The sequence below is a fragment of the Rhinopithecus roxellana genome, chromosome 10 (genome assembly GCF_007565055.1).
Source record: "Rhinopithecus roxellana isolate Shanxi Qingling chromosome 10, ASM756505v1, whole genome shotgun sequence".
Lineage (NCBI taxonomy): Eukaryota > Metazoa > Chordata > Mammalia > Primates > Cercopithecidae > Rhinopithecus > Rhinopithecus roxellana.
Window position 1 is genome coordinate 138,444,648 of NC_044558.1, and position 25,830 is coordinate 138,470,477.

At 47.8% G+C, this 25,830-nt stretch overlaps 1 protein-coding gene across 1 annotated transcript in view; it reads left to right on the forward strand.

Moving 5' to 3' along the window:
* TSPAN11 (tetraspanin 11) overlaps nt 1-25,830 on the forward strand; it is a 70,963-nt gene that overhangs the window by 6,686 nt on the left and 38,447 nt on the right. The window contains exon 2 of the mRNA XM_010386219.2: nt 20,785-20,879. Within this exon, the coding sequence (XP_010384521.1) occupies nt 20,796-20,879 (84 nt within the window). The 5' untranslated portion in view covers nt 20,785-20,795. The remainder of the gene's footprint in view (nt 1-20,784; nt 20,880-25,830) is intronic.

Below are 25,830 nucleotides of genomic sequence, written 5' to 3' on the forward strand. Positions count from 1 at the left end.
CATCCTCTTGCTGGGCTGCAGCTGCTGCTCTAGTGGGGAGAGGCAGCTGCACATCCAACCAACACTGACTGAATTCAGGCACAGGCTGGGGCATCACAGTCACTCTCTGGGTGATCCTTGCCCTCTAATTTCACCAGGCAGAGAAGGACACTGGCTCAGATAGGTTAGGTGACCTGCGCAGGGTCCCCCAGCCAGTAAGAGTGACATTAATCTTCCCTCCATGTATGTGACAGCCCAACCCCCAAATCGGGAGGACACTGGCTCAGGTAGATTAGGTGACCTGCCCAAGGTCCTGCAGCCAGTAAGACATTAATCTTCTCTCCATGTATGTGACAGCCCAACCCGTAAACCAAACATCAGAGAACCAGGCTCACGTTTATGTTCCCCCTTCCAGCTCCCTCCTGTCAGCACTGGGGATGGGAAAAGGGAGGAAAGCTGCCCGCGACCTCTGTCCGGGATGGTGCAGGAGCCTCTGCACTGACCTCTCCCTGAAGCTCATGCGTGTCCTCTGCAGCATCCAACCAGTCATTGCCCATCCAGTTCTCAGAAATTTGTCAGGTCAAGCAAAGAGTGGCTGTGGCTGTAGTGGCTGCAGCTGTGGACCTGGGACAGGCTGCTCTGGGGACCTTCTCCAGTGGAAGGGACAGCAGTGTTGTTGAGGCCCCTGTGTCTTAGACTCTGGGTCCCCTGTATCAAGCCTGATGGTGAGCTCTTGATTCAGATTGAGTTGAGATCATTGTTGATTTGGGGCCTGGAATGCCTCCCGTGTCCTCTAGACAGCCATGAGGGGCCATGTCCTATACCCCTTCCCTTCACACCTACACACAGCAGTGAACACACACCAGGGCCCCCATGAATAGAGATGCCTATGAACCTTTAGCTCCAATCTCAGTCCTAAATCCAAACCTAGGAGTCCCCAAAACCTGGAGGTGTCATCCACTTTGGCCCGGCTCTCTGGGGGACTATGGATGCGGGCTCTCAGAGTCATGATTACCCAGCTCCCTGGCCTTCTCAAATGTCTGCAAGGCACTAGCCCCCAGCTGTTGAGTGGGCCAGGCCCAGGTGGACGGGGGTGACTGGGAAGATGCACTTCAGATGTTTCTGTCTTGGCTTCATGCCTCAGGGGCAGAGCAGAGCCAACCACAGAGGACTCCTGCTCTGCACCTGCTGGAATTGGCAGCCATGTGTGCCTTGTTGTGGTCACATGGACTCAGATCCCAAGGCCTGGGTACAGGCTCCAGAGAATCCATCTAGGCTCAGCTTCTCTGTCATCTTAGTCCATTTTCACACTGCTGATAAAGACATACCTGAGACTGGGAAGGAAAAGAGGTTTAATTGGACTTACGGTTCCACATGGCTGGGGAGGCTTAACACACCCCTTCAACAAAAGAGATCTTGCTTTATCTGCCTTATATACTGAGGTTCTACATCAAGCTTGTCAAACCTACGGCCTGCACGTGGCCCAGGACAGCTTTGAATGCAGCCCAACACAAATTAGGAAACTTAAAATATTATGAGAAGTTTTTTTGCAATTTTTTTCTTTTAGCTCGTTAGCTATCATTAGTGTTAGGGTATTTTATGCATGGCCCAAGACAATTCTTCTTCTTCCATTGTGGCCCAGGGAAGCCAAAGCATTGGATACCCCTGCTCTACATAAAAATTTATTTGAAAGAATCTACTACTACCATAACTTTCTCAGAATACAGGTAAAGAAACTCAGTCACAGAGAGGGTCAGTGACTTGCCTGAGGTGCTGGCAAGTAGAGAGGGACCTCCTAAATCTAAGACCTCTGCCTCTGAAACCTAGGCCTCTGGCTGTCCCCACCCCCATCTGTGTGCCATTGCCTTTATAAACACAACACAGCTGTCAACAGATGTCCCTCGCATCACTTTGGCAACTCCCCTTTCTTTGGTCATCATGGGAAGCAAGGACTCCTTCAGCCCCTGCCCCTCTCCTGTGATCCAAGAGCACACACTCTCCCCAGCCAAATTCCCCTTGTGCCAAGCACCGGTCTTCCCTGCAGGGAGGTGAGCAAGCAGCTCCCACCCAGACAGGGCCTCATACAACATGTCTCCATGGGGTGAAGAAAAGAGCAGCTCTTCTCCACAGAAATCATACATCCATTCAGTCAAGAAGACTGGGGAAATTATCACAGAGGTCATTCTCTGAGTGTGGGAAAAAGTATAGACTGTATCCTTCACTATAATTAAGCTCAGCTTCAAGGGAGCAGTAAGTATATTAGCCAACGCATTGTTCTCTCTCTCTCTCTCCTTTTTTTTTTTTTTTTTTTTTTTTTGTTTGGGAGGTGGAGTTTCACTCTTGTATCCCAGGCTAGAGTGCAATAGCGTGATCTTAGCTCACTGCAACCTCTACCTACTGGGTTCAAGTGATTCTCCTGCCTCAGCCTCCCGAGTAGCTGGGATTACAGGCACCCGCCAACATGCCTGGCTAATTTTTGTATTTTTAGTAGAGACGGGGTTTCACATGTTGGCCAGGCTGGTCTTGAACTCCTGACCTCAGGTGATCTGCCCACCTCGGCCTTCCAAAGTGCTGGGATTATAGGCAGGAGCCACCACACCTGACTGTGTTGTTCTTTTGGGAAAGTATTTTTGCAACCCATTGTGTGAAAGTTAAAACCCTGTGCTCTTAGTGCCAAGAGGCAGTGTTTCCTGCATGGGCTTAGGGTCACCAGCAGCCTTCTCCACTCTCCTAGCTGGGTCCATTGGTGCAGTTAGGCAGCCTGGGTCAGCTGCCATGGACTGACCATAGGCCAGGCTGGACAGCCCTTGACTGTCCTAGGTGACATGGTCTCTGCCATGGTCTTGCAGAATCACAGGAAATCAATTAACACATGCCCAATTATCCCTACAGAGAAGTAGTTTTAGAACTCATCTAAATGGATGCTTATTCCCTAACGCCAGCTCTGGTTTATAACCTGCTGAACCATTTAGGTTTCTTTAATTTAACCTCATAAGTGGTGGGTGACTCTTAAGTCTCATTCCCTGGATCAGAAAGCCCAGTGGTTCCCTATTGCTTACAAAATAAAATCCTGAAACCTTGAGCCTGGCACATACCTTCTCTGTCACCTTCTTTGCTTAATTCCTGCTCTTCCTTCAAAACACTTGCCCACAGCTCCCTCCTCAGCACTCCTGCACACATTTTTCTCCCCGAACTGCATACATTGTGCTACAGTGATGTTGATGTGTCCATTTCCCCAGCTGTGAGCTCTTTGAGGTCAGGGACAGCTTCATTCATTCTCTTTTCTTCATTCTTTGTCTTTGGGAATCTCTAGCACCTGGCACATTGTGTGCCACATACGAGGCCTCAGACGTTCAATGAATTAATAATTAACTGGTTAATTTCAAGGGAGAAAATAGATACATGAACCACCAAGCACACCCCTACAATGATAAATAAGGAGGGCAGCCTCAGGCAGGGCAGTATCAGGGAGAAGAGTGGAGTGGTGGGTTCACAAGATGTTCATTGAGAAGAGCTGCAGAAAGGAATGGCTTAGTGTTGGTGTGGGAAGTGGTAACACTGAGAAAAAGGAGTGAGCACTGCGTAGGTGGATGGAATGTCACAGATTAGGAATACAAGATGGATGGGTTGCAGTGGGAAGATACTGACTTAGTTTTGGGCATGCTGGATGTTAGGGGGCCTGTGGTCATGAGCATGAGCCTGGAGCCCAGCAGGCTTTGAGAGTCATCAGCTGGAGATGCTTGGAGTTTGGCATGAATGGGGGTAGCAAAGAGGAGACAAGAGGCAAAGCACAAAATGTTCCCCACCTCACCCTGGAAGGAATGCCAGCCTTAAAGCTGTAAACCAGGAGGACCAGTCGATGAGGCCAAGGAAGAGAGGACAGTTTCGGAGACTTGGTTATGATGTTCAGATCAAGGCAAATTGGAAACTTGGAGAATAATACAATGAGAGTGGTAACATGAAACCAGAAGTGGGGAAAGAAAGCTTCAAAAGAAGGTGTGACCAACTTTTCAAATTCAGCAGAGATGAAGTAGGAGGAGATAGGAAAAGCCACCTTTGGCTCTGGCAATTAGGAGTGACTTTGGGGTGAGTGGGTGGTGGAGGAGGTCAGACAGTGGTGGGGTGCAGGAAGAATGGATGAAGTGAGGCTTCAGAGGAAGAAAGATCTGGCAATAACTTAAGAGGGAAACAGGATCTAAGAAAATGTGACTTGAGAAAGTCTGGTCAAAGTATGCATGGTCATTAGGTTGAACTGTTGCATCTTAACAGCTGAGATTGTATCCTGGCTCACTATACTAGTCTTATTCAGGACTAATTTTTTGCTTCTAGAAGTGGAGCTAGAGCAGTATTTTTTGGGGGAGGATGGGGGTAGTGGAGCAGGGACATTTGTACGAAGTCTCTGACCCCCAGCTATAGGAGTCAATTAAAACAAAGGCCGAGCTGCGTGTCAGAAACCCAACAGGACTGTGGCTTAAAGAAAAAAGAAGCGTCTTTTTCTCTCATATAACAGTTCAGGCTAGGCAAGCTGTTCTGCTCCACGCAGTCACACAGGGAGCCAGGTTCCTGCCCTTGTTTCTCTGCCATCCCTAAGGGTAGTGCGTGGTCTCAAAGTGTGGTACCTAGACCAGCAGCATCAGCCTCACCTGGAAACTTGTTAGAAATGCAGAGTCTCAGGCATCACCCCAGACTTACTCAGAATCTCTAGTAGGGGAGCACTGTAGTTTTGAAAGCCCTCCAGGTGATTCTAATGTACCCTTGATGTTTGAGAACCACCACTCTGAGGTGCTGTCCTTGTCTGCATGGTTGAAGCTGGTTTCAGACACATCTGTGGCAAGGGAAAGACTAGAAGGGGAAAGATTGTGGCAATGTGCATGGGAAGTATTTTAAGGTCCAGGGGTGGAGTACTACTTCCACTCATCCATTGTCAAGAATACTATATAGCCAAAGCTAGCTGCTAGAAGGGTTGGGGAATGCAGTCACTTGTTAGGTGGCCACATAACCAGCTATGACTCCATTTTAATGGAAGAAGGGGAGAAAAATCTTCCGGGAGACCATTAGTAGTCTTGGCTCCCTTATGAATCAAACTTAAGGAAGTTTAATGCCACATCCCATCCTCTAGAAGGAAAAGAAAATATCTACCTACAGATCACTACAGCTTATCTGTTTAAAGAGATCCATGGGGGTCTTTTATTGGGTGTACCACCCCTCAAATGTCTGTCCGCCCTCACTGGACATGAGCAACCCAGCCCTTAGACACCTGCCCCAACTGCTCACCCACTATATACTGTGCTGCCCAGTCCCTGGTTGGTAACTTCCAATAAACATCAGGATTTCCCCAGCTGACCCCATGAAAAGGAAGGCACTTAGGCTGGGCAGGGAAGGATGGGGAGTTAGAAGGGGTGCTGGTTTATTAAAAATCAGAGCTAGAAAGAAGATGAGTAGCTTGTCCAATGAGCAGCTGGGCACTTGCAGGGCAGCTGTGCACACCTGCACAGACTGTGCCTTGCACAATTCCAGGGGCAGCCATTCTCATGTGTCTCAACCATGTCCCACCCTCAGGGGAACCCCAACACCCTGGGGTGTTGGGCCTTCTGCTGCTGCTGCTCTTTGCCTTACAGATCCTGAGCTCACCCTGAATGGGTCACCCCTGAAGCTTCCATCCTTGCTCTGAGCAGCTTCTCAGGAAGCATCTCAGTGCTCCAAGGACCAAGCCTGGACAGAGAAATCAATTCTGGATGGGGACAGCTTATCTTCCCTCCTCAAAGCCTACTAAAAGCCCAAACCTGAGAGACCTTGACTTTGGCATCAGCAACACCTGGGCTTGATTCCCAGGTCTGCTAAAGGAGCCTCAGCCTCCTTGTTTATAAAACAGAAGTGGGCCGGGTACAGTGGCTCACACTTGTAATCCCAGCACTTTGGGAGGCCGAGGTGGGTGGATCACTTGACACCAGGAGTTCGAGATCAGCCTGGCCAACATGGTGAATCCTGTCTTTACTAAAAATATAAAAATTAGCCGGGTGTGGTGAGCATGGTGGTGCATGCCTGTAGTCCCAGCTACTCGGGAGGCTGAGGCAGAATTGCTTGAACCTGGGAGGCGAAGGTTCTATTGAGCCAAGATTGCTTCACTGCACTCCAGCCTGGGCAACAGAGCGAGACTCCATCAAAAAAAAATAAAAAGTAAATCCCGAAGGAATGGCATCTGCCTCACTGAGTTATTGAGACAAGTAAGAAACCTGGACCAGATGAGGGCCCGACCACTATGCTGAAGCTGCAGGGGGCTGGGTGTTCGACTACTGGCCAGAGTCTGAGAGAGATGGTTTCTCAAGGCCATAAAAGACCTGTCTTCATAACTAGGAAATCATAATTTCTGAAACAGAGGCAGGATGATGCGCCTTCCTCAGATCTGGCACTCGTTTATGTAATGATCTACCTTCAAATTCAGCCACATGCACGCGCTCCATCTCTAACAGCTCTGCCGCTTGTGACGCTGAGTTCTACAGCAGGAGAAGGGAGCCACTTGTGTTTGTTGACAGTGAGGTCACACTTGTGGTGGGCCTTAGGGGTTCTGGGCTTTCCCGGCCTCTGCTGTGGGTCCGTTTTTAAGGACTGGAGCAAAGGCAAGAAAAAGTGGGCAAAGGGTTAAGAGAAGTGAGGAGACTGCATATTCATTTTCAATCCCTGTCAGAGCTGCTCCCTCCTGCTGTGGGTTTCTTCTGAGGTCTCACTCCTCTAAAGAAGGGCCTGATGATGCCCTCAGGTGTTTCCCATAAGTGGAACTGTCCTGTTCACGTTGGTGCCTTGTTTGGATTATTTTCAAAAGGATTTTTTACTTTGATATACAATGGACATGGGTCTGTGTCTCTCATCTGAGGCTGAAATTGGAAAACGAGGGAAAAGAGAAGACACTGTGGAGACTGCAGAGAAAGCTCAGGGAGAAAAAGACAGGGGCAATCCCTGGACTGGCTTGTGAAAGACTCCCAAAGGGCCCTGTTGGGAGAACTGGCTGGTGCCTGCACAGAAATGCATCCTGCACATTCCCACAGGCGCAAGCCATGGAAGCGATGACCTGAGTTTCAATTCTCTCCATTCCAATACCTTTGACTTAGGTTCTTGGGGAACCAGGTGAGAGCCTGAGTGGGATAAGAAATACTTATATGATTCTCAAAGAGTTCATGAGCATTCACATGGCTCCTTAGTGCATTCCTTCCTTCCTTCATTCATACATCAGGTACTCTGTTGGGTGTTCAGAGCCCAGAACTCAACTCAGATTTTATCAGATAATATAGCTAAGGGGCATGCCTCAGGCTTCATTAATGGGGATTGTTGACCCTGGGATGTAAGAGCAAGAAGTGGCTTGGAGAAAGACATAGAGTGTGGAGGGAATCTGACGGGTTTGGAAGCTTGAGAAGTATTGAATATTGTTGACAAGCAGCATAACATGGTGGTCAAGAGCAAACCTGGGATGTTTTTTAAGTGAATAGAAGCACTGCTCATAATTATGTCCACAACAGGTGTAAACCAGAGTTAACCTCTGTCTCCCTTTCCTCTTCTGTAACATGTGGATGATGTGCGTGCCTACCTCATGGGGTGGTGAGGATTAAAAGAGAATGCTTACAAGGCAGGAGTCCCTGACTCCCAGACCATGTCCCAGTAGGAACCAGCCTCAAAGCAAGAGATGAGTGGTGGGTGAACGAGCATTACCGCCTGAGCTCCACCTCCTGTCAGATAAACAGTGGCATTAGATTCTTATAGGTGCATGAACCCTATTATGAATTCACATGTGAGAGCTCTCAGTTGCACACTCCTTATGAGAATCTAATGCCTGATGATCAGAGTTGGAACAGTTTCATCCCAAAACCTTCCTGCCCCTACCTCCACCATCCATGGAAAAATTGTCTTCCACGAAACCAGTCCCTGGTGCCAAAAAGGTTGGGGACCGCTGTTACAAGGTACGGTTGATCCTTGAATGGCGTGTGTTTAAACTGTGCAGGTCCACCTGTATGTGCATATTTTTCAATCAAAACAGATAAAAAGTACAGTACTTGCAGGATGCAAAACCCATATATACAGAGAGCTGACTTTTCACATGCAAGGGTTCTGTGAGACCAACTGACAACCTTGAGTATGCGTGGATTTTGCTATACTTGGGGATCTTGGAACCAATCCCCCGCGTATACTGCGGGACAACTGCTCTTAGTACCGTGCCTGATGCATGGTACATGATAAACACTAGCCACAGTTATTCCTAGGCACACAAAATGCACAGAGCATTTGGCGATGCAGAAATGGTCCGAAACTACTGTGCCAGCAGTAAGTCTTGGAATCAGGCTGCATTTTTACCCAACCCAGTAAGGAAGGTGGTCACTCCAGTATTATAGGTGAGAAGAACTGAGGCCCAAAGGCAGGGAGCAAGTTAGAAATAGAACTTGGACTAGAACCCAGGTGCCTAGGTGTAGGCCTAGCCCCTCTTAAGTTGCAGTGGTGTTTGGCGGCCTATTGAGAAAGGAAGGAATATGTAGAGGTGACCCAAGCACCAAGACAGCTGTCACCTTCTGGACTTGATGACCTCACTGGCCCTGCTGGGATGGCAGAGGCCTGCTGGTGCTGCCTCCTGGAACCCCACCCACAGAGCACCCCAGCTGCAGCCCCGCCTGGGGGCACCTCTTCCAACCCCACCAAGGGTGCTCCTTCTGCTGCGCCTTGCTGCTATGTTGAAAACAGAGATGAGGGACTTCTCTCATTCTACAGCGCTTATCACTGTAGCCATTGCCTTCTTCCCACTTCTTTTAAATGACTTTCCTGTCGGAAGCAATTTGCTTTGTTAAACTCAGGTCTTGGTTTTCTCCAAGTAGATTTTTCATGGCCACCTGGGGACAGGGTCTCCCCTCACAACCATCTGAATAGAGTGCACTAGCAGGCCGGTGGGCTGAGGGGCAGAAGTGCTGAGACTGCATCCCAGCCATCAGATTTAGGCTCTGAATGATGTATTTTTAGGGTTACCCAACCTTTTCCCATTGTCTTTCATTGGGAAGCTCTTAGTAACTTGGGTCTAATCATTCCTTTACTCTTGTCTGGCACTGGTGCCGTAAAATTGAAGTACTCACTGTTCTTACAAATTCTCCATCCCAGTTGGTCCTCACAGTCACCATGCAAGCGAGACAAAGCTGGCCCAGCATCGTCTCCATCTTACAGAGGAGGAAGGGAGGCTCTGGAGGTCATGGGATTTGTGCGGGGTTCACGCTGCTGTAGGTGGCAGCTGGTACTCACACCTAGATCTTCAAACTTGCCAACTAGTGGCTATTTTCTGTTTGCTTCGTCACTGATTTTTGTCACAAGCACTGAAGAAGTTCTCATTTCAGACTGCAGCTTTTTTAAAAAAGAAAAAAGGATCTAGGAAAAGCATGGCATGTATGTGGCATTGGAATATAACCAAAAAAGAAAGAGAAACACACATAGCAAACCATCCAGGGACTCTGTCTGTACGTCTGCATCTAGAGAATAAGGACAAGTCAAACCACTTGCCTAATAATAGGAGCAGAGTCCTGACTAAGACATGGAATGCAATTTGTTACTTGCAAATGAAGTAAAAAAAAATAGTCATGTACTTAGGAAAACATGTCTCTCAGGGCACAGAGACAAAGAATTCTTAGTGCTAGGGTTTTAATTCAAGTTCTGCTTACAGCACCATCCACATGACTCTGTACTTAGCAATCTGACCCCAGGTTTGGTCCAAAAGAGTTGCCTGAATTCATTTACCTGCACACAATGAACATGGTGATAGAAAAGGCCAGCGGTTGCTCAGAGACCCCCGCCCAGCCTGTGCCTCACTGTGGCACTGGCAGCCACTGGATCTTTTGGCCTAAGTCAAGGAGACAGAGGACCAGGGAGAAGTTGTGATTCCCTCCAGAGGGTTCTCCAAGCAGTTGGTTTCTTTGCAGTGACAGCTATCATGGCCCTGCTGACTCAGGTTCCCTTAAAGGTCAGAGAACACTGTCCCTGCTGCCTCCCACAGCCCCGACTGGGGTCTCTGCCCAGGGCAGATCCCCTCATTCTTAGCTTCCACCAGAGACCACCAAGCTAAAAGAAACTACAAGAAACCCAAACTAGATCTGCACAAGGAAAAGTCAAACATCTGCTCTGGGTGTCCGGGTCTCACTTGCTGGGTCTCAAACATCTGCTCTCATGTGTCTGGGTCTCCACTTACTGTTTTGTGCCTCAGTTTTCTCCTCTATAAGAAGGGATGATAATTCCATCATGGGATTATTTTAAGGATTAAATTAATTAATACACATACATCACTTGGTTTGCGGCATGCCTAGCATGCAGTTAGCATTTAGTAAATGTTTATGTTTATAATTACTGTATCTGCCAATCAAAATGTTGTTGGTAGCTGTGGAAAGAACACTGGCCTGGGAGACAGGAAACCAGATCCTGCCCTGCCACTAATCTGCAGTGTGACTTTGGCCACAGTGTGACCTCCTGTTCCCCGACACCAAGCTCCACCAAACAGGCTCAGCTTCCTTGATTCTCACATAAAGGAGCTGAGCTCAGGATCCTTTTGGCTTCTTCCAGCTACCCCATTCCAAGAGTCTGAAGAAGTCTCACTTCTATGACAGCTTCAGGAATATGGACAGTCACAGTGTCCACTCATCGGGAATGGAGCAGGAAAGTGAAAATTAAATAAGAGGGAAACGGGTACAGAAGGACAAGGCTGTTGGCATGGGGTGTGGAAATCCACATGCAGGGACCGTAACCAAGTTTCATCTGAGGCCTAAATTAAGTTATAAATTAAACCATTTAGACTGTTTTTTCCTTTCCAGCTGTCTTTGGCCATCGAGCAGGCATGACCTTTTGTTGGCCAAGAACTCAGAGGTAGAAACTGGCACTTATTTAACTGAAGGGATGCAGAGTGGGGTCTAGCTTATCCCCATAGCAAACACACTAGTTTTGTGGGGAGTTTTCCTTTTTTTTTTTTAATGACAGATAAAACTGTATGTATTTACCATGTACAACAGGATTTTTGAAGTATATATACATTGTGGAATAAGTCTAATTAATGTAGGTGGTACTTCATATAATTATCGTTTTGTGGTGAGAGCATGTAACATTCACTCTCTTAATATTTTTCAGGAATACAATATATTATTAACTATAATAATCTTGTTGTACAATGGATCTCTTGAACTTACTCCGCTTGTCTAAAAATTCTGTACCCTTTGACCATCATCTCCCTAATACCCCCCACAACCACCCCAGCCCCTGGGAACAACCGTTCTATTTCTATGGGATCAATGATTTTAGATTTCACATGTGAGTAAGATCATATGTTATTTGTCTTTCTGTGCCTGGTTTATTTCGCTTAACATAAGCCACTCTGTGTCTATATCCAAAGGAAGTGAAGTCAGTATGTGAAAGAGATATCTGCACTCCCATGTCCATGTCAGCAGTGTTCACAATAGCCAAGATATGGAATCGACCTAAGTGTCCATCAACAGATGAATGGATAAACGGAATGTGTGTATATACACAATGGAAGACTGTTTGGTCTTTTAAAAGGAGGAAATCCTGTTGCTTGTGACAATATGGTTGAACCTGGAAGACTTTATTTAAAGTGAAATGTGCCAGCTTTGTTTTTATTTTAGAAGCACCAGGTTCCCCAGAAGCCCTCCCCTGGGTATGGGATGCTCCCCGCTTAGGGAATAGAGAGTCAGAGTCCCCCAACCTGAGCTTTTGCTAATGGGAGCTTTTGCTAAAAAGCTGATGAGATCCCACGAGTACAGGATGTGGGGAAAGGGAGGCAAGTCACAACTAAGTGAGGCCAGCCAGACTGTTCCAGGCCCTAACCCGAACCCGACTTCCCAGTGCTTCTTGTTGCACTGGCCCATGCTGCCCAGCCATTCCCCAAGGCCTTTGCTCACACTGTCCCCTCTGCCTGGGCAACCCCTGCTCCTTTTCTGCCCTCAGAAACCCTGCCTGTCCTCAAGGACCAGATTAAATGCCCCTTCCTTTTGCCATCCCCCTTCCCCCACCATCCCTGTCTGGCAGAATGAACACCCATCCCTCTGTGTTCCCATTATCAACACAGGCCAGCATCTCAAAAGTGCTCCCGTGTCTGGAAGTTGTTTATATGCCTGTGGCCCACACTGCATGGCTCTGTCAGCTCCTGAAGGAGTTAAGTCCGTTGGTTCTAAGTACCAGGCCTGGTACCTGCTGGTGACTCCACACATCTTTGAGTGTGTAAAGGATGTAGCTGGCCCAGGGCCTGAAAATGCCTTGTATTTATGTCTGATTTATAAAAATCAGCTCCCAAGCACTCCTCAACTCCCTGCCACCCATCACCATTAAAGGACTCAGCTCTCCCGCTCAGCCAATAGTTGTGGTCCCTCTGCTTCTGGTCGCTGGCCCTGGCCGGAGCCTTGCCCTGTTCACTGGGACTCCCAGCACATCTGGCCAGCCAGCTGGGCCCTTTCTACATGTCCCTTGTCTTCTCTGTGCTTTGACCCTCATTCACTTAGGGAAGGGGGGATCCAGCCGGAGACACAGTGATCCCCAAGTCTCACAGCCCATGACATTACACATCCGGCCCTGAAGAAAGTCGCCAAAATCCATCACCTCACCATCAAGGCATCTGCGGTTGCTTTTCTGAGATGTCCTATGGCCTGGGTCCTGCCTATGACATTAAAGGCCCCCAGGGCCTGCTGGCTCCCCCTGAATCCCAGCTTTGTTCTGCAGTCAGAACCTCAGCCTGGAAGAAGGCCCACTGAGGCCCGTTACCAGGGTATCTGGGAAATCCTTGACATTTCAACAGGAACTGTGTCCTAAATGTGAGTTAGCATGAGAGAACACGGCCACCCTTGTGCTCCGCCCCACTCAGTTAGTTTCAGATGTGAAGGATACTTACACTGCAAGGTCATGAACTTTCAGAACTGGAAAGGGCCTTGAAGAACATTGAATCAAAGTGTGGTCCCGAGACCAGCAGCATCTGGGAGCAGTGGCCAGCCATCCTGGTTTTCCGGTATTACCCAGGTTTAACACTGAACAGCATTACCATATTCCAAGAAATCCCTCTGTTCTGGGCAAATGGAGATCATTAATCACCCTTCTGAGACCAAATGCTCCAGGGTCTCACCCTAAACCTAATGATCCAGAACTTTGGGGGTGGACCCAGCAATTTGTGTTTTAACAAGCCCTCCAGATAATTCTGAGACTTGCTCAGGAGAACCACTCTGCTGATAGCTGGGAAAACAAACACCCCGAGAAGACAGTAACATACCTCACGAAGCACAGGCAGCAAAGAAGGGCAGACCCAGAGAAAGGGTCCCGACTGCACTGTGAGGTTCAGCTGCCCCAGCTCAAGCCAACAGGCTCGGAGAGTTACCCCACAAACTCTATCAGCCTGCTAAGTAAATATGGTACTGAAAAGGACCCAAATCACTTGCTGTGGTCCACAGGCACTCGGTGCCACTCTGGGGATCTGGGAAGGTGGGGACAGCCACCTTCAGAGAGGATGGGATCCCTCTGAGCACTGAGCATATGGACAGGCAGAGAGGAGCAGGTGTTTCTGATTCAGATCACAGCATGAATGACCTGGAGCAGGGATGCATCAGGGCCTTTCAGAGGCCAAAGAAAAGACCAGCTTCACAGAGGTGGGGGTCTGGGGGTATGGTCCCTCTCCTTCATCCTCCTGGGCCTGTCCGTGATTCTGTGTCCAGTGTTGATTACCACCCCTGGGTGGGAGTCTCTGCCTTGCCTGCCCCCCACTCTCTGGCTCTTGCCCCTTAGGGACACCTCCTCCCATTGGTTCAAGAAGCCCAATTCCTATGAACAGAAATAACCCACTTAGGAAGGCCAGTCTGCTTCCCAGAAATCAGAAGACACTCCTCGAAGCTCAGCGAAAACAATTTCTGGGGATTATCCAAAGTCCAGGTCCCTCCATTTACTGGCGGGGGCAGATGAACCCACCTCAAGTGGCATATGTTTGCTTCTCTCCAGGGGCTACTGCAGCCATTACCATGCCCACCTCGTGTATCACTCTCTAGGCAAAGAAAAATTGTGGGGTACAACAAGGTCCTAGACAGGGGAGTTCACTGGGCAGCCAGGAGGAGGGCTGGAAGTGGTTGCTAGCACTAGTAGCTCCTCCTCTCTCTCTCCTTCAGCCCTGTCCCCTTTCCCTAGAGGCAGCAGAGCCTAAGTGGGCTTTGGAGCCTTTCCCAGTGCTCTAGGCGTGCTCCAGCCTCCCTTTCTTACAACACAAAAGCGCTTCTGTATTAGTTCGTTTTCATACTGCTGATAAAGACTTACTGAGACTGGAAAGAAAAAGAGATTTAATTGGACTTACAGTTCCACATGACTGGGGAGGCCTCAGAATCATGGCAGGAGGCAAAAGGCACTTCCTACATGGTGGTGGCAAGAGAAAATGAGAGAGAAGCAAAAGCGGAAATCCCTGATAAGCCCATCAGATCTCGTGAGACTTACTCACTATCACAAGAATGGTACATGAAAGGCTGGTCCCCATGATTCAGTTACCTCCCCCGGGGTCATTCCCACAACACATGGGAATTCTGGGAGATACCATTCAAGTTGAGATTTGGATAGGGACACAGCCAAACCTTATCATTCTGCCCCAGCCCCTCCAAATCTCATGTCCTCACATTTCAAAACCAATCATGCCGTCCCAACAGTCCCTCAAAGTCTTATTTCAGCATTAACCCAAAGGTCCACAGTCCAAAGTCTCCTCTGAGACAAGGCAAGTCCCTTTCACCTATGAGCCTATAAAAGCAAAAGTGAGCTAGTTACTTCCTAGGTACAATGGTGGTACAGGTATTGGGTAAATACAGCCATTCCAAATGGGAGAAATTGGCTAAAACAAAGGGGTTACAGGGCCCATGCAAGTTCAAAATCCAGCAGGGCAGTCAAATTTTAAAGCTCCAGAATCATCCCCTTTGACTCCAGGTCTCACATCCAGGTCACGTTGATGTAAGAGGTGGTTCCCATGGTCTTGGGCAGCACCAGTTCTGTGGCTTTGCAGGGTGCAGCTGCTTTCACGGTCTGGCATTGAGTGTCTGCAGCTTTTCCAGGCACATGGTCCAGGCACAAGCTGTCGGTGGATCTACCATTCTGGGGTCTGGAGGACAGTGGCCCTCTTCTTACAGCTCCACTAGGCAGCACCCCAGTAGGCACTCTATGTGGAGGCTCTAACCCCACATTTCCCTTCCACACTGCCCTAGCAGAGGTTCTCCATGAGGGCCCTGCCCCTGCAGCAAACTTTTGCCTGGGCATCCAGGTGTTTCCATATATCCTATGAAATCTAGGCAGAGGTGCCCAAACCTCAATTCTTGACTTCTGTGCACCCACAGGCTCATCACCATGTGGAAGCTACCAAGGCTTGGGGCTTCCACCCTCTGAAGCCACAGCCTGAGCTTTACATTGGCCCCTTTCAGTTACAGCTGGAGCAGCTGGGACATAGGGCACCAAGTCCCTAGGCTGCACATAGCAGAGGGACCTGGGACCCGTCCCACAAAACCACTGTTTTCCTTCTAGACTTCTGGGCCTGTGATGGGAGGGGCTACCATGAAGACCTCTGACATGCCCTGGAGATATTTTCCCCATTGTCTTGGGGATTAACATTTGGCTCCTCATTACTTATGCAAATTTCTGCAGCTGGCTTGGATTTCTCCTCAGAAAATGAAATTTTCTACTGCACTGTCAGGCTACAAATTTTCCAAACTCTTATGCTCTTCTTCCCTTATAAAACTGAATGCCTTTAATAGCACCCAAGTCACCTCTTGAATGCTTTGCTGCTTAGAACTTTCTTCTGCCAGATACCCTCAAGTTCAAAGTTTCACAGATCTCTAGGGCAAGAACAAAATGCCGGCAGTCTCTTTGGTAAAACATAACAAGAGTCACCTTTGCTGCAGTTCCCAACAAGTTCCTTATCTCCATCTGAGACCACCTCAGCCTGGACCTTATTGTTCATATCACCATCAGCATTTTTGTCAGAGCCATTCAACAAGTCTCTAGGAAGTTCCAAACTTTCTCACATTTTCCTGTCTTCTGAGCCTTTCAAAATATTCCAACCTCTGCCTGTTACCCAGTTCCAAAGTTGCTTTCACATTTTCTGGTATCTTTTCAGCAATACCCCACTCACTGGTACCAATTTACTAATAGTAGTCCATTTTCACACTGCTGATAAAGATGTATCCAAGACTGGGAGGAAAAAGAGGTTTAATTGGACTTACAGATCCACATGACTGGGGAGGCCTCAGAATCATGGTGGGAGGCAAAAAGCACTTCTTACATGGTGGCAGCAAGAGAAAATGAGAAAGATGCAAAAGTGGAAACTCCTGATAAAGCCATCAGATCTTGTGAGACTGATTCACTATCGTGAGAATAGTACACGAAAGACTGGCCTCCATGATTCAATTACCTCCCCCTGGGTCCCTCCCACAACACGTGGGAATTCTAGGCGATACAATACAAGTTGAGATTTGGGTGGGGACATAGCCAAACCATATCAGCTTCCTTTCCCAGGCCTCCTAGCTGCTTCCCTCCTGGCCTTGTCATTTGAAAATATCCACCTCCCAGTCTCATTTCCTCTCACCTCATGGTGCACCCCTAACCCCCCACCTGTCCTCCATGGATGAAAGTGAGCCCTTGCTAGTCCTCATTTGACTGAGACCTCTTGGCAGCATGTGGCACTGTGGACCACCCTGTCTTCCCTGGCTTCCAGGACCCTACACTCCCCTGGTTCTCCTTCTACCCTCTCCCTTGCATACCATTTTGCTGCCTTGTTTCTTCTTCCTCCACTGGCTCTCTTTTTAGACAGCAGGGCTCCTCCTCAGAATCTTTCCTCCCCTGCCTCTTACACATACTGCCTGCCTGATGGAACCTCCTCTTTGTGCTCTTGAGGAGTCTGTGCCCTGCTCTCCATTCCCTACCCCCTTCTCTTTCTTGGACTTAAGCACCACCATCCTGGGGTCAGCCTTATCTTCAGGATGCAAATCCAAGTCTCAGAGCTTGGCACGTAAGGTCACTCTTGACCTCCTACATATCCTTCAGCTCTCACTCCCTCCACTCATACTCTGTACCAGTGGCCTCCAAAGTGGAGACAGACAGTACACTGGGGTGCAGGGAGGACTTACTAGAATCTGTATCCCTAATTATTTTTACCTTTAAAAAGTACAGAATTAAACTTTGAATATCTGCATGTAGATTGATAATAGTACATGAATAATATTTATCAATAAATTAGTGGAGGCAATTGTACAGTCAGAATTGCTTGGCAACCACTGCACAGCATTATCTCTGGTCTTGCTGTGTAAGACCTGCCATTCCCCAGCATGGGATGCTCCTACACACCTTAGGACCCACTGCTTCCTCTGCTGTGTCAGGGTGCTATTAGCTGTGAGCATTAACATATTCAGACATGTAGCCGAAAGAAGCTACAAGTTTGTCTTTCTCTCACATAAACTCAGTCTGGAGGTAAGCAGCTCAGGGATGGTATGGCAGCTCTAAACTCGTCTGAGACCCAGACTCCTTGAACCCATGGTTTCCAGCTCATGGCCCAGGATGGCTGCTTGAGCTCCAGCCATAACATCAGCATTCCAACCAACAGAAAGAAAGGGTGAAGAGAGACATCCCCCCCACCACACACACATTAAGGATACCTCTGATTATTAGAGATAAAGAATGACATTTATTAATGATGAAGAGTTTGATCCACCAGAAGGATATCACAACTCCAAATTTCTTTGCACTCTATAAAATATCTACAAAATATGTGAAGCAAAAATTAATAGTATTAAGCAAGGGATAGATAAATTCACAATCATAGTGGGAGTCTGGAATATACCTTTTTCAATAGCCAATAGAGCATATCAGTAAGGATATAGAAGATGTGAAAAGTACAATTAACAAATCTGATCTAACTGACACATACAGAATTTGTATCCTATAATGACAGGATTCTCATTCTTTTCAAATGCATGTGAAACATATATCTAAAAATGATCCTTGTAAGAAGTTGCCTATACCACTTTTTATATACCGTTTACCGGCCAGCAGTGAATCCTCCTTCTAGCAGGACAGGAGGCTGGGAAATGTTGTCTGTTCCAGGTGACTAAGTATCTAACTAAAATTGAGAGGTTCTATTCTAACAAATACTAGGGGTACCAGCAGTCTCTGGTCCCTCCCCTTCCTCCTTTGCCCTGGTAGATCTCGTTCTGTGAGTACTGCACAGTGGGTAAAAGCTTAAGCCCAGAAGCAGAGATTCTTTATTCAGCTCTGACTTTGTCATTTACTTGTTATGTGACTTTAGTTGAATTATTTAACCTGTCTAAACCTGATTATATTATGAAATGGGAATAACCCTATTTCATAGGGGTGTTGGGAAGATGGACTGAAATCATGAGTGTAAAGCACTTAGTTCTGTGCCTGGCACATAGTAAGTGTTCCATAAATATTAGCTACATGGAGAGGTTAAATAACTTGCCCAAGGTCACACGGCCAGTAAAATGACAAAGCTAGCTTTCAGATCCAGTCATCTGGCTGCAGGCTGGTATGGACACTTCTTTGGGGCCTCTGCCACCCCCAGCACAGAGCTCCACACGTGGTGTTGGGGAAAGGAGCACTGAATAGTGGAGAATAGGAAACTCAACTACAGATTAGCCATGTGACCTTAGAAAAGTCATTGTTAAATATGCATCTTAAATATGTAAAATTCCTCATTCTTTCTGCAGAAGATTGAATTAAGTGAGCCCAGAGGTTTCCCCTGACCCTGACATTTTATGGTTCTATCTTCCCTACCACTAATGACTGAAATTTTACCATTAGAATGGTTTCTTTTCCTTAAGCCTTGTCTTCTGCCTGAAGTTCTTTTTAAAAAATACAATTTTCCTTTAGAGGGCAGGGCCCTGACTCTGGTTTGAGTGAGTGAATCAGGCCCCTTTGCCGCAAGTAGAGAGAAGGTTCTGGGGCAGAAGTCCAGTGGCCCTGCCTGGGAGGGGAGGGGTGCGCACAGGGAGAGAGACTGCAGACAGGAGTGGCCAGGCCCCACAAACTATGCCATTTGCTAAGGGCCTGCGGTGGCCCAGGAGACGCTGCACCTGCTCTCTTGTCAGGACTGACTGCATGACCGTGAAATCACTCCTGTTAGATCCCCTGGCCGACACCATCCATGGCCATTTCTTACAGGCTTTCTTTTTTTCTCCTTCTGTATTTATTCTACCAGCCTACCTCGAAAACTAAATTGAAGAAAAATGAGTTTTGTCTTTTTTTAACGAGAAGACTAGCAGTCTTAAATTACCTTCTTCAAAGTCTGCAAATAGAAATCACAAATAAGTCAGCCACATTGTCTTTTCTCTCTTCCTCTCTTCTTGTCTCGGTGAGCCCATGAGCTTGAAATAAGAGGCAGAACAGTGGCTCAGAGGAAATAACAGGGGCGTGGCCAAGCACCAGCCCAGGAGGCAAGAACAGTATGAAAGGAGGGCCCAATTGGGGGTTGGAAATAATGGAGGAAGAGATGGAAATGCTAAATCCCCCTGGCCCAGCCCATGTGTCTTCTCTGCAGGCCCAGCAGCCATGGTCTATTATAAGACTGAACAGGATGACTGGCTGATCGTCTGCCTGAATAAGCATAGCCGTGCTTATGGTTCTGAAATAAAAGAGGTTCCCAAAATGGGGGTAATTTCTTAAAGACCAACTACTCTGTGAGTGTGGGTGTGCACGTTCCCAGGGGCAAATGTAGCTCAAGAAGGGGAAGCTACAAAGGCTTCAGACTTTCTGAGGTTCAGACAGAGAAGCAAACAAGATTACTAGGCACAGTAGGCCCTCTCTGCCTTTATCACCACTGTTGATGTCATACTTCCCAGAGAGTCCATCAGTGGGCGTCAGGACAAGAGACAGCATGGTGCTGGGGTAAAGACGGGAGTTTTAGGACTGGAGCCTTAGGCTGTCACCCCAGTTCTATGACATGTAATAATAGCTAACATTGATTGAACAGTTACTACATGCCAAGGACTATGTTAAACACTTCACATAGATTATTTCATTTAATCTTCAAAACAACCCTATAATATATGTGTCATTATCCCCACTTACAGATGAGAATGCTGAGGGATGGGAGGTCACATAACTTGCCCAAAGTATCACACATCTTGTGACAGATCAGGGTGTGAACCCAGGGAGTCAGACTCCAGGGGCTCTTGTACTTCTTCCTGCCAAACCACCAGGACTGTCTGGGCCTGCTTCCTCATCTGGAAAGTCAAGCTGCAGCAGCCAGGTCGGGTGGAATGGGTGATCACTGGGGCCCTTTCCAGCACAGGTGCTCTGCTCTGGGGTTCATGCCACACCTGTGGATTCAGAGTCCTGTTCAAATGATGCAGAGTGCAAGTTTCATATGCAAAGTAGTGATGCTGAATGTGTGTGTGTGTGTGCGCGCGCGTGTGTGTGTGTGTGTGTGTGTAAGACAGGTAAACTTGTGTCCTGCAACCCTGATGAGACAGGAAAAGAGATTAAGAATACAGTAAGACTAGCACAAAGTCTGTGGGAGAATTGTAGGTTAGACCTTTGTCAAGAGGACAAAACTGACATCTAAAGTTCTGGAAGATTCTGCCCCACTTCACCTCTATTTGGTGTCCTTAGCAATTCCCAGATCTTTGCTCCATGCTACCCATGCATAGCCTCAAAGCCCCCGGCAGATAGGTTAATGAGCCCTTCGAAGGGAACCTTGCCAAGATGCTCTGGCTCTGGGAAGGACAAGGTGGTTCTTGGTGATTCCCTGGCCCAGCATATGTGTCTTCTCTGCAGGCCCAGCAGCCATGGCCCACTATAAGACTGAGCAGGACGACTGGCTGATCGTCTACTTGAAGTACTTACTCTTTGTCTTCAACTTCTTCTTCTGGGTGAGTGAATTCTGCACACACATCCTCTTCCCAGAACACTGAATGAGTCAAGCCACCTTTTTCTGTGTCACCACTTTGAGGTTGATATCTTCCAAATCAAAGATCAACGATCAACCATGGATGAACTCTTCCCACTCAGGAGTACCTTTGCTACTGAGAAGGAAGAGAAGAATTGGGTCTGCAGGTTGGCATGGAGTTCGTACCACCTGGCATCTGAATAGAGGCACAAACATAACAATAAGCTTTGTGTTCTAGCCCTACTGTACGAAGGGTCCAGTTCTTTCTTCCCCACTAACTTGTTGCACCAGTGCCTTTTGGAAAATGTGACTGCCTGAAATAATAACTTGTTTTCCACTGAAGTCCATTCGCCTTTCATGGTTAACATTCTCCAGGCCCAGGGCAGAGAAACAGAAGTCCTGGAGGCTCCGACTACTGCTGCCTGTGATGAAAATGATCACTATGGCGACTCCCCTCAGGAGCCTGTCTGGGTGAGGTCTTCCAGAGGGGTGTAGTCTGTCCACTTGAAGCAATCATCTGGGTAATTGGGAGCAGAATACCATCAGTTCCCAAAAATAGACACTGGAATGTATATATTTGTTACAACAGTCTCACTAAATTGAGAAGGCAGAAGGGCGACAAGAGTGCAGGCTTTGCAGGCAGCTGGATCCATGCCCTGCTGACTACTAATGGTGGAGCCTTGGGCAGGCTACTTAACTTCCAGGAATCTGTTTCCCCAGCTACAATTCAATGATAAATTCTAGCCTGTTGGGGTTGCCTTCAATAAATGCAGTATTTTGAATATATTAGATGTCAAATGCCTAAAAATACCACCCGATCAACCCATGATAAGGCATAGCTGGGCTTCCTGCTACCATGGTAAGGGAGAAGACACTTGACAGAGTCTTAGAAGCATCTCAGAAAGGCAAATGCAAAGGTGGGGGACATGTCTGAGTTTTCTGGGTCTTTCCTACAGGGGCTTGCTTAAGATTGGAAAAGACCATGACGTGAGAGTTTAGGGTGGGTAGACATGGCAAGGCAAGAGTTCTGAAGAGTCTTGGAAAATAGACCAGTCATTAGATGCTATCTATTAAAAAGTTGTGCAGTCTGCTATTTGTTTAAATGTTTGCAAAGTTCCTGAAAGGAATAATAAAATAATTTGTCACTTTTACCTTCCTGGGCAAGAGTTTCCTGCAATACTGAAGTCGTGACGATGAAGATGGTGCAGTAATAAAGCTGTGTTGATATGGATAGGAAACTGTGTAGTAGAGATGGTTTCCATTCTGAGGGACAAATCCAATAGGGTGATAAGGATTCTTGCTAAGTAAGCATTTCTTTTTAAGAATAACTGTTTATTTCCTGATTATAAAAGTCTTATGTATCCACTACAGATAATCTCTAAAATATTAAAAAGTATCATAAAATGAAAATTGTTTTTATCTCACTATGTTCATTTCAAAGTGCCATAAACTGGATGGCTTTAAACAACAAAAATTTATTCCCTCACAGTTCTGGAGGCTAAAAGTCAAAAATCAAGGTGTCACAGGGCCAAGCTCCCTATGAGACTTGGGTAGAATCTTTCCTTGCCTCGTCCCAGCTTCTGGTTGTGGCTGGCGATTCTTGGCACTCCTTGGCTTGTGGCTGCATCGCTACAGTCTCCAAGGCCTCTGTCATCACACACTGTTGTCCCTGTGTGTCCCTGTCTTCACATGACATTTTCTTCTTACAAGGACACCAGTCATGTTGGATTAGGACCCACCCTAATGACCTCATCTTAACTTGATGACATCTGTGAATATCGTATTTCCAAATAAGGCCACATTCTCAGGTACCAAGGGTAAGGATTTCAACATATCTTTTGGGGGACCCAGTCCAACCCAAACCACTGGCCACCCCAGGAACAGCCACTGTTGACATTCCCTCTAGACTTTGCTTTGATCAGGGCAGGAGATGGTGGTGACTTGCACTGTGGGAGTGTCAATGGGGATCTAAGTATTTGCAGAGAGTGAAGGGATTTAAAAGGTGAAATTGTCGGGATTGAGTCCTTAACCTAAAAAGGCATCTGGGACATGTGGATGGTGGGTGGTAGAGCTCTTCATTGTAAACAAGAGACCAAGGTTCAACCTCAGTCTCCAATAGCGCTGGCTTTAAGCCTTTTGGGATCATGTCCCATGTAAGATATACGTGGAAACATAAGAAATAGTTATGTGGAACGTTGTTCACCAAAGTAAGTTTACCCTTATGTTGCGTGATGCGCACAGATTTTTTTTCTATTTTGATTATTTCCTTCTTTTTGTTTTTAGTGCAGCTTACAACCCACTAAACTTATATCACAACCCTAATGGGTCACATTCCAAAGTGTGAAAAATTCAGAGTCGTCTTCACCTCCACCTGAACGAGGTCAGACTTCAGGTGGCAATCCTTCCCCACCACCCTGTCCCTCACTCCCACCTCCTCCCCGGCCTCCACCACCTAGAATTTCAGTTAAGCTGGTGTTGATTGGATGATCCTACAGAGCAGGGAAGGAACCAAAAATGCTGACACTTTCTTGCCTCCTTTGCAACCGTAAAAGAAAATGTGGTCCAGGGTTTCCTCTGTGGCCACCCAGGAGATGTGTTTCTTTCCCCTCCCTTTTCTTCTGTGGCTCCCTACGGCTCCCATCGCCCCTGCAATGGTGTTCTCTAACTTATTATTTTATTCAGCTGCTTGGCTGTGTTAATAATCAAAACTTTTCTAGCCTCTCAGGCTCTCTGCCAGGCTATGGGGAGCACTGAGGAAGCAGCTGCTCCCTTGCCTGGAGAGGATGCCTCTGCTCCAGAAGCTGTGTCCCGCCCTTGAGCATTAGCTGAGGCCTTGGTATTTTCTCAGGGACCAGGGATACATGGGGCTAAGACAGGTAGCAGAGAAGACAGAGGACTCGAGCCCCAGCAGGGTAGTGAGATGACTTGAGAGCATCACTTCGGGAGTCAGGGAGTCCGTGGGAGGGAAACACCTTCTGCCAAGGCTCAAAGCCCTTCTCTTGGTACATCAACATCCCACTGAATGTGGCTACTGCCCACTTTCCAGGCTTACCATCTAAGAAAGAACAGGTGATGGCTTTTCTGCTACACTGCTCTTTGAGATGCTGAGTGGCCTGGGACCACCCCCCTGCCCCCGCCACCATGGTCTTCTGCTCCTCTGTGCTGTCAGGACCCAGGACCACCCCCGACCCCCCACCATGGTCTTCTGCCCCTCTGTGCTGTCAGGATCTGCTGGGAGACAGAGTCACAGTTGAGGGGGATGTGCACTTGGTCTGCACAGCGCCATGGCAGATGAGACAAGTCAGGACGAAGCCTAGGGTAACCCCTTCTAGCTGCTCTGCTGTAGCTCAGGACTCTAGGACTGCTGTAGCCCAGACACCAGTGACTTGCTTCCCAGGCCAAGCAGCTTTGTTGTGGGTCAGCAGCCCAGTTGGTTAAATGGGCACTAAACTGAGCATTAGGATTCTTAATTTCTGCTCTGCACACTTGCTTTGGCCTTCTTGTGTGACTGTGGAAAAGTCACTTCTCTCCAGGCCTTGGTTTCTCCGTCCAGAATATAAAAGAGGTTGAAATCAATCAGTCCCTTCCTCCCTCCCTCCCTTCCTCCCCTGCTTCCTTCTGTCCTCCTGTCCTCCTGTCCCCCTGTCCTCCTGTCCTCCTGTCCTCCCGTCCTCCCTTCCTCCCTTCCTCCCTTCCTCCCTCCCTTCTTTCTTTCCTTCCTTCCATCCATGTGTAGCCCTCTGCTAGGGATATTAAGATGAATGAGATTTAATCAAGAGGCTAAAAGAGGAGGCACACAAGGTATCCAATAAAATAAATAGACTATGAGTATAATTATAGAAACATGTGCAAGACATGGAGTTGGTACAGAGGACAGAATGATTTGCTGGGAGATGGGGCGGGGACAGCTCCAAGGAAGGTTTCCTCTGGGCTCTGAGCTGGGTTTGGAAGATGAACAGATGATCACATGTTCCCTCCCAGCTCCACCCTTCAGTAAGACTCATGAGATTTTGCTCTTGTTATAGGGGTACATGGGATTGGGGAAGACAGCAGAGGAGGTAGTGTTCTGATTTTAAAGGCAGAGAGCCAAAAACAAGGATGCCTTAAAGTGGAAAATAGCCCTTAGCATGACAAGCCTATCCTTTGAAGATTCCATAAACCAAGGCAGCAGGAGCATGGGCAGAGCCAGAGAGAAATGCATGCCTGGCGCTCAGAGAAGGTCGTTCATGAGGAGGGTGAGCAGCAGCACCTGATGCATGCTTTTGTGTGCCCTCCTGGAGAGCTTGGCAGCTCGGGCGTGGGACTGGGGTGCCTGCCTGCATGTGGGCATAGGGCTCAGCCGTGCTGTATCAGGACTGCAGCCCAGGGTTCAGCTGACTCTTCTGATGTGGGAATGGGAAACCATTCTTTAAAATAAGTTGAGTCTTGTTCAGACCTGGTCTCCCAGTCCTCTCCCTGAGCCCCCATGCTGTGTTTGCTCCCCAAATTAGACCCATTCACTTCTTCTTCATAGCAGAAGTCACCCTGGTGATTACTAAGTCAGGTCTTTCAACCCAGTGTCCTACAAGTGATCCTGGGGCAGGGGCAGTGGCAGTGTCAGGCATGGGCCCCATGATGGCCCAAGAGCCTGGCATCATCATAGCAGGTACACAGTGGGTATTGGTTGAAAGAAGGAATGAGAGTAACCAAGTATCAGTCTGACCTTAAGATACCTAGGGCGCAACCCCAGCCTTTCCAGGAGCCTCTTCTTAATGACCCAGAGAAAAAGCCCATTCCTCTCTGGGACTGCTGGGACTTTGTAGACTGCCCCTTTAAAAATCAAAACAGCCATCAAGCAGGAAAGAGAAACACTAGCTGTTGCCCTAGGAGCTCAGCACACAGAGGCAGGTAGGGGAGCAGGTGCCATTTCCACAGCCCTCTGCAGAGCCCCATCC